Below are 8,845 nucleotides of genomic sequence, written 5' to 3'. Positions count from 1 at the left end.
TAACCAAAGGATTTGTAACAAAGTCCTGAGGTTTTTATCATGTTAATTTCTACTGTTAAGCCGAAAGGCTATATACGAGCCACCTAGCCATCTCTCTGCATACTTCTGGTACCATTAAAGTTAAGGATGCCACATATAAGTGAAACACTATCAGGCATATTATGTTTTGATTTTTTTACATTCTGGTTTTAACCTTTGGAGCATAATACTGAGATGTCTTATCACTGTGAGATAAGTCAGACCAGGTTTAAGGACACAACACCTCCTAAATACCCCACTCTAGCTCGAGCTTTGTTGTCCATCCAAGGTGATGCAGACTTTAATTCAAAACAATAAATAAAAAAATCTTAGGAACAAAATTCTACTCTCTTGGATTAGCTGCTTTACTTGCCATGCAACTTGTAGTAATAACTGTTTAAACTATTTGTCCATAAATGGATAAAAACAAATTTTCTTCTAATATTTTGGATATTTTTTTTAGAATTGCATAAAACTGGTTTTCTGGTTAAACATAGGATTACTTCTTTTTGCATCAGAATAAAAGCTTAAATGGCTCTTAAATTCACTTACAAAATGCATTTTCTTTTAAACAGGTGTGGCAGTAAACAAGGGGAAGAAGATTACAGACCACTGTTTGAGAACTTCATTCAAGATCTTCTTTCCACAGTCAATAAACCAGAATGGCCAGCTGCAGAGTTGCTACTTAGCTTATTAGGAAGGCTATTGGTAAGGGATTCTTGTTTTTAACTATTATATTAATTTTTTTCTTATTACAATGAAACTTGTTTATTTCAGCTCAAACTATTACAGGAATGCTTTCTGATTGTTGACACACACATGTAGCATTTAAGGATTTTCTTACATGTATCACTATTATGTAATGCATAGAAAATAAAATTTAGTTCACAAGATCATTGATATGGAACTTAGTAAAGGTCATATGTATACAGTTTCTCATGGAAGTCTACTTCTACTATTCCATGACATTTTCCACATTAAAAAATGCCATTGTATTGTGTCTAATAAGTGTATATATTCATTGGGAATAAAATCAGACTAATAGCTGTAATTATTCATGTTAAATATTTCTCTGGACTATTCCTTTAGCACGGAACCTGAAAACAATTAAGTAGTTTGGTCTTTTACCAATAACTGTACACTTACTTATGGAACGTGGCATTTTACAGAATGTGAATATTTTAATTGATGTGTTTTTTGAAAGTTGTTCTTCAGTATTACAATGTAATTAACACAGTAATTTGAGCTGTTACTTGGAAAAATATTTTATGGTCCTGTTACTGGTAAAATGTAGCTTGCTTTATACTTGTGTGAATAATGAGGAAGTTGCATTATGGTGCTTAAGATCTATGCTATTGCAATGGATATCTACTCTACTAGATGTCCAGTTTATTTTATAAAAATACATATTTAAAAAAAACCTCTACCAGGCATATTTACAGAGAGAGAGACCCAATAAAGGAAAAAGCATTCATGTAAAGTAAGGAGTGTATCTGTGATGTAATAGTAAATTACATAATGTTATGCAGCATGGAAGTTAGGTGGACTTTTTAATAAGGTCAAGCAATGTCTTGTGAAAAGAATCTCGAATAAATAAATAAATAATTTTTATAACAGTTTATTCTGCTTTTCTTAGGTTCACCAGTTCAGTAACAAATCTACAGAAATGGCATTAAGAGTTGCATCGCTTGACTATCTTGGAACTGTAGCTGCAAGACTCAGGAAAGATGCAGTCACTAGCAAAATGGATCAAGGATCTATAGCCAGAATCCTCAGACAGGTGTGTGAGAGATCCCATGCCAGCTGGATTGAGATGTATCTATTTAAAAATTTGAACATTTTAAAGATGTGTGAAAAAATGGTGTTGTGGAAAATGAGTTTTCATCATTGTTCAGATTTCTGAATCAAATATACTCAATTTATAAGTATCACATTTGTTAATTCATGTCTTTCTCATACCATCTCCCTAATGATCATATTAAGTTGTTAATTAAAATGGTAAAATCAGTTTTCTTGTGACAATATAGAGGAAATAATGGAGTGACAGTTGGATTCTGTCTTAAGAGGCCTTAAAAATATATATATGTATGTATGTATGTGCATTTGCTATTGCAAAGTGGTAATTGAGCTTATGGCACTCATACACAGGCTTTAGAGAGTTAAACTGTTAGGCCTGTAAGGTTAGTTTTTATGTGATGTACCTGGTATTGTTTTTTTGTTGTTGTTTTGGTTTTTTTTTTGTTTTGGGGTGGGTTTTTTTTGTTTTGGGGTGGGGTTTTTTTTGTTTTGTTTTTTACTGGACTTGCATATATCTTTCATTAGAGAATGCATATTTGCATTTCTGCTAATGCTGCTCATCAAATCTGCAAGGGTGGCAGCAATTAAAAAAGCAAAGTATGCTTTTGGGTTCTTTATAGTATATAGTATGATGAGAAAATCTCAGGTTTTACATGTCCTTTTAAAAATGTGGACTTGCATATTTCTTATAGATGCTGTACATTTCTTTCTGAACTACTGGTTGTTCTCAGCATGATTAGATCTAAAGTTAAGTAGTCATATCAAGTTCATTCCCCTTTCAGTTAACTGAAAAGACTCCAGATCTATTATATGTATTTTATAATGACTGTTACAGATTTATGTTGAAGGAAAAACTTGTGCTACTTACAGGCATTCAAATAAAGAATCAAAATTCATCCACTCCTTTATGAGGCTGATACTTCCCATAACTTTTTTCAATTAGAATATTGTACTACATATAGCATCAAATCTTTATGTCTGTGGCTTAATATAATTTACATTTCTATGTGCTAAGGGCTTATAATTCTCCTCTGTTGGCAGTGATTTTGACAATTCTACATTAGGCTTCGTAGGGAAATATTTTAGAAGAATCTTTTTATCTTTCCTTGTCTCTAGAAGTTATATAATAGTATTGAAAGATATTCTAAAAAGATACATATCCAAGTGGTGACTTGGTTTTCTATTTGTTTTGGGTTTTTTACAGGATCAGGCAGTAACTAGCCATTGGCTTCTGCAGAGAATAAAATTGCTGTGGGCAATTGAGTGCTAAAAGCATTTTTTCAGTTACTTGGGAAGCTTAACATCAATGATGGTACATAGTACCATCCATACATTGTGGAAGGTGTATAATATACAGTACCATCAGTCAGGATAGACAGTGTGTTGTTAATAAATGATTTATAAGAACAAATAACTACTTGGAAATGTGTATGTGACATCTGAGCTTCACTTTGTTGTTCAAATGGCAAGAAAATAAGATCCATTGGTAGACATATTCAGCTTTAGACATCAGAAAGATCTTAAATTATTGCTTTTATTCAGAAATGAACCTATACCTCTACAGATTTTTTCTTTGCTGAATTGAATACTTAGACTCTGTTAGATATTTCCTTCTACCCTCTGTTATCATTATCAGGATATTCCCCAATGACTGATGAATGCTTATAACTCCGTCTACTGTGGTTTGGACTCATAAACCGTAGAATTAGATTTAGGAGAAAATCTATTCTGTTTTGACATTTTTAAACAGTAGATTTTTTTCATAGAAATTTGTCATAGATTGTCAAGTTGATTTGAACACTTGTGCATGCTTTTCATTGGTTTATCTCTTGATGCGCTGATCTTCTGGACTTGTAACTGTACCTTTTTCCACTTGCTGATGTTTGCAAGCTATATTATGTGCTGCATTTGTGACAAGATTCTCAATCTGTGCTGTTCATACAGAAGTTAAGATGGTTGTAAGTTACAAGTATTATTGCCAAATAAGAAAAATGTTTTGTAACTGAAGACGTTTAAGCCAGAAATTATTATTCTACTTTTATTAACAATATTGAATATGATTTGTTGCGGGCTTCACAGTTTCTTTTTGTTCTGGGTTTTTTACTTGTTTGAAAATAGTTAGGCAATTAAGGTTTATCAAGCAACTTTTTTTTCAGCCTTTTATCCACAGAATTTAACATTGGTTGAAGGCCAGACTTTCAAATCACAATTTGCACATATATTAGGGTACAAAATATATATCTTAATAAACCTATATTAGTATTATGTGCACTGTAGACATGTTTTGAATTCTTGAACTCATTCATTTTGGAAAAAAAAAAAATCCCTTTTTTCTGCTGTAACATCAGCGATTGCAAGGACCTGCATATTTCGGTATACTACTAAGGAAAAAAAGGTGGTTTATATTTTTGGTTTTATGCTGCCTTGTAGGTGTTAGTTTCTGATTCATTAACAAGTTAATTGATACTGGTTTATTCTCTGTAACCCCTATATGGGGAGAAGTACATTGTCTGATGGTCATATACAAAATCATTGTTCAATTTACATAGGCTAGAACTATTTAAGAGATAGGATATACATATTTCCTATAAAAATAGCCTCTTGGAAAAAATACATTCTATTTTTAACCTTCATACAGTTTAGATAATTACAAATCTGATACATAGTCTCCAGCTCTAGTTCTCAGATTAATATTTCATATGTAATCCTTTTTGTGCATCTTAAAAGTGCTTCACAGGAAAATTAATATTATCCTATTCTGTAGATAGGCTTTATGCACTAGGTGGCATTTTTATAAAATATATGTTTGTTCTCAAGTTTTTTTGACTGATAGAAACTTAGTTGAGTCTCAGAGAGCATGATTCTTTAGTGCTAGAGCTCAGGGGTGTTTGGGAACAACCTCTGTAAATTCTTTCCTAGATGGATTGAGCATGCTTGCTGCACTTTCTCTGTATGGATGCTTTATCCCTGAAAACAGTTATACCAAATATTTATGCAAAGGGATAAGTTATTTTTATATCTTTGATGTTTCCCATATGTTTTTACTTTTGTCTGTGTTCCATATTTATTTTCATTTTACTTTTTTGCCTTTTATCCCTTGTTCACCTGAGAAGTCACTGTTTCAGTATTTAATATTGGTGAGAGAGCTAATGATGACTTTTATAGGTTAAACTTTGTGTCAGTCTATGTGTGATTTCAGCTCTTCTTTTTTCCTCAGGGACAGAGGGTCTTCACACATTAATAAAATCAGTCAGTCTGTTTTAAAACCAGTCTTATTCTGCCGTTAACCTTTTTTAGACTTTGGAGCCACAGTCTAATTTGGTTTAGTCTGTCTAAAGTTCAGAAGTAATTGATTAAAAAATTGTTAGTTGTACTGATAATTGCAGAACATGAACTTCAGTGTATTTTATATGTGGACATGCAGATTTTCAAATTATAATTACCACTGTGCAATATTCTATTTTATAACTATCTTTCTATTTCTGATAGGTTTCAGGAGGAGAAGATGAAATTCAACAGCTGCAGAAGGCTTTACTAGATTATCTGGATGAGAACACAGAAACTGATGCATCATTAGTGGTAAATTTCAGCTTTCTGATGTCAAGTGTATATAAAAATAATTTCAGTAACATGTACTGAATAAAATTATTTTCGGTCATGCATATTAGTGCTTCAATTAAATTGTCACCCTAACATATACTGTTAATTGTGTTTTCCAAAATATGGTTGATGCATTAGACTCACTTAATCTCATTATAAATCTGTTAATGTCACTCTTCTATATCTGTTATTTTTGTTTTCTGTGCATCCTGCTGTATTTCTCCAGTTTTCTCGGAAGTTTTACATAGCGCAGTGGTTCCGTGATACGACTATGGAGACAGAAAAAGCAATTAAATCTCAGAAGGATGAGGATTCATCTGAAGGGACTCATCATGCAAAAGATGTTGAGACCACAGGACAAATCATGCATAGAGCGGAAAGTCGCAAAACGTTTCTTCGCAGCATCATTAAAACTGCTCCATCTCAGTTCAGTACATTAAAGTACGTTTCAGCACCACTGATTTCTTGATTAACCATACATTTGATATTTTTAATCATTTTTTATAAATGTCCTAATTAAAATATCGGATTTGTTGCAGGATGAATTCTGATACTGTGGACTACGAAGATGCATGTTTGATTGTTCGCTACTTGGCCTCTATGAGGTCGTTTGCCCAGAGCTTCGATATTTATTTGACACAGGTAAACTGTGCTGGAAGTCTTAGTACAGTGAAACACAGTTGGTTTCTGATTCCAAACACTCTTGCAGTAGTGTGCAATATCTGCTCATTGTTGAGCACAGGTATTTAATGGGCCATGATAACACCATGTGCTTTCTTATTCTGTACTGATGATATAAATGCTTATATTTCTTTTTCTTGCATGCATTTCATGTCATATTGTACATAGATTATTTTATTTGTCCATGTATGTATATGGCAAAATCATTATCTTAGATGTACACAGTAAACGGATAATTACAAAATGTTAAAAATTTTTTACAGTTTCTGTAAGATGCATGCTCATTCGGTAATGTTAACTCATTAAATTGATCTTAATTTGATTTGAAAAGACAAGCCAACTTGGTCAGTTGCTAGCAGTGCATGTTACTGTCACTTTGGAAGCTGTTGTTTGACCATTGTGGTTTCTTTCCTTTTTCTGGGAGAAGAGCAGTAACACGTTGTCATGGTGACCTTTGAACTCCAGTAATGGTTTAGTAGTTTAGTTTAGTTTAGTTTGTGTTACTTATATTGATCTGCATACAGAGCCATTCTTAAGATTATAATGCCTAAATCCAACTCTCCTGTTGAAAGAACCATGGTGAAAGCCACAACTGAATGGCAAAAGTAGAGTTTAAAATGAAGGGACTTAAAGTGAACATGGACCCTGTGTAAATCCTGTTTGGACCAGTCTTAGAGATGTAGCAAATCCTAGTAAATATCCATGCTCAGTTAGTGCCATGGAACATGACTTGCATGCACCTTTTTACTGTCTGAGAAGATATATACAATTTTTAGCAGACAGATATTCTTATTTTAGTTAAATCATTTGCAGGTTATTCTGTTGCATTTTTCCCTGTTAAACAGTTTCCTTCCTTCCCAAAGAAATTGAATCTTTGTTTTTGTTCTTTTATTAGATTCTGCGTGTACTTGGTGAAAATGCAATTGCTGTTCGAACAAAAGCCATGAAGTGTTTGTCTGAGGTTGTTGCTGTAGACCCCAGTATTCTAGCCAGGGTAAAAAAAAAAAAATGAAATATTCATCATGTGCATGCGTTCTTCTGTCACACTTGAAAGAAATGGGTATTTCTTATTTTGAATCTGTGTTTTATTTGTTCTTTTTAGCTGGATATGCAACGAGGTGTTCATGGACGGTTAATGGATAACTCCACTAGTGTACGAGAAGCAGCTGTGGAGCTGCTTGGCCGATTTGTGCTCTGTCGTCCTCAGCTTGCTGAGCAGTATTATGACATGCTGATCGAAAGAATATTGGTATGGTGATTTGTGATATTTATAATAAATTAAGTGACATTGGAAAATTTGTTTTCAACTGAGTTTATATGTTTAATAATGTGGAATGATGATCCCAAGAGTAAATTATATCTTATTATTTTAATGAGGAGCATCATGTTTTTAATACCAACCTTGTAAAATACATCACTTGTTTCCAGTGAGGCTTTGTTACATCGAAAAGTAAACATACGTAGAAAGTTGTACCGCATCAGAACCAGTTTTATATTCCTTTTGATTCCTTTATTAAGGCACAAATTAGGTGAAATGAGGAATTTTGCCACATCTCTGAAGTCTGAGATATGGGTCACTGAGGGCAGTTCGGTAATGTGGGTGATGAAGAAAGGTCTACAACAGCGTAATATAAAGTTCCCATTTTAATCCAAAAGAAAAAAAGATAAAACTATTTTGTGTTTTCTGTGCTGTGTTTTAGTGCTTTAAAAGGCTTCTTATTAGAGTTTTTGTATAAAAAGTGTTTTTTGTCTGGCTGTTCAGATAAAATACAATGTTAATTTAACTGTAAGATAACACTAGCTTTTAGCATCCATGTCAGGTTTTTAGTCAAATACTACTCATTTGCTATAGTTACATGATAAAACATGTTTGCGAAGGGTTTTGGAGATGTGCATATGAGCATGTATAAAGCCATTCATTCTGACATTCAGATTAAACGGGTTTTGAATAAGGTAATATGAAACGAAGTTCCTCATCCTTCTCCTTAGACAAAGCCTAGGAAAATGGAAAAGATTTGCTGCACATATCTTATCCATAAGGTTTTTCCAAAGGTTTCTGAAGCATTACAGTCCAGATCTACAAAGGGTCTCGTATGTTCCAACAAAGTAGCTAAAGCATCATCACATCTAGCTTGTAAGCTCTTGAATTAAGAAGTGGAATTACACATTTGCAACATCATGAGCTCTTAAATGGGAGGGTATAAATGGAGAAAGGATTTCAGTGTTCTGGGGACTCAGCCAGATCCCAAATTGTTGCAAATAAAATGGAACAAGTTATGCTGACCTTTTGTATAAATGCACTCCAGAACATTTTAGCTGCCTTTTCTAAATAAATTTTGCAGGGCCAGATTGGGTGATCTTCAAATATTAATTCATATAATACATAAATTATTTACTATGACTAATTTGTTTTCAAGAGTATAATCCTTTTCTCCTCACAGGATACTGGTATCAGTGTCAGAAAGAGAGTCATAAAGATACTTAGGGATATCTGCATTGAACAACCAACATTTCCCAAAATTACGGAGATGTGTGTGAAAATGATTCGGAGAGTCAATGATGAAGAAGGCATTAAGGTAGAATGAAACATATCCTTCAGAATTTTAATTATCATAACGTGTTTCTATATTTTGACCAAAAAAGATCAAAAAGTATTTCATTGCTCTTTGTAATTTAATGATTTTTATTAACTTTTAATTTTTGACAGCAAATATACCAGGCAACTCAAGAAGACTACAAGGATCTCGTT

At 33.0% G+C, this 8,845-nt stretch overlaps 1 protein-coding gene across 1 annotated transcript in view; it reads left to right on the top strand.

Moving 5' to 3' along the window:
• LOC104625843 (nipped-B-like protein) overlaps positions 1-8,672 on the top strand; it is a gene marked incomplete at both ends in the record, with an annotated part of 13,756 nt that extends 5,084 nt beyond the window's left edge. The window contains 8 exons of the mRNA XM_010293587.1: positions 594-726; positions 1,655-1,798; positions 5,305-5,394; positions 5,642-5,856; positions 5,955-6,057; positions 6,992-7,090; positions 7,199-7,345; positions 8,538-8,672. Of these exons, the coding sequence (XP_010291889.1) occupies positions 594-726; positions 1,655-1,798; positions 5,305-5,394; positions 5,642-5,856; positions 5,955-6,057; positions 6,992-7,090; positions 7,199-7,345; positions 8,538-8,672 (1,066 nt within the window). The remainder of the gene's footprint in view (positions 1-593; positions 727-1,654; positions 1,799-5,304; positions 5,395-5,641; positions 5,857-5,954; positions 6,058-6,991; positions 7,091-7,198; positions 7,346-8,537) is intronic.
• Between the last annotated feature and the right edge of the window lie 173 nt (positions 8,673-8,845).

This window comes from Phaethon lepturus, unplaced genomic scaffold (assembly GCF_000687285.1).
Source record: "Phaethon lepturus isolate BGI_N335 unplaced genomic scaffold, ASM68728v1 scaffold25908, whole genome shotgun sequence".
In the NCBI taxonomy this organism is placed as follows: Eukaryota; Metazoa; Chordata; class Aves; order Phaethontiformes; family Phaethontidae; genus Phaethon; species Phaethon lepturus.
The sequence above is the reverse complement of the archived record's forward strand: the minus strand, read 5'-3'. Positions and strand labels throughout refer to the sequence as shown.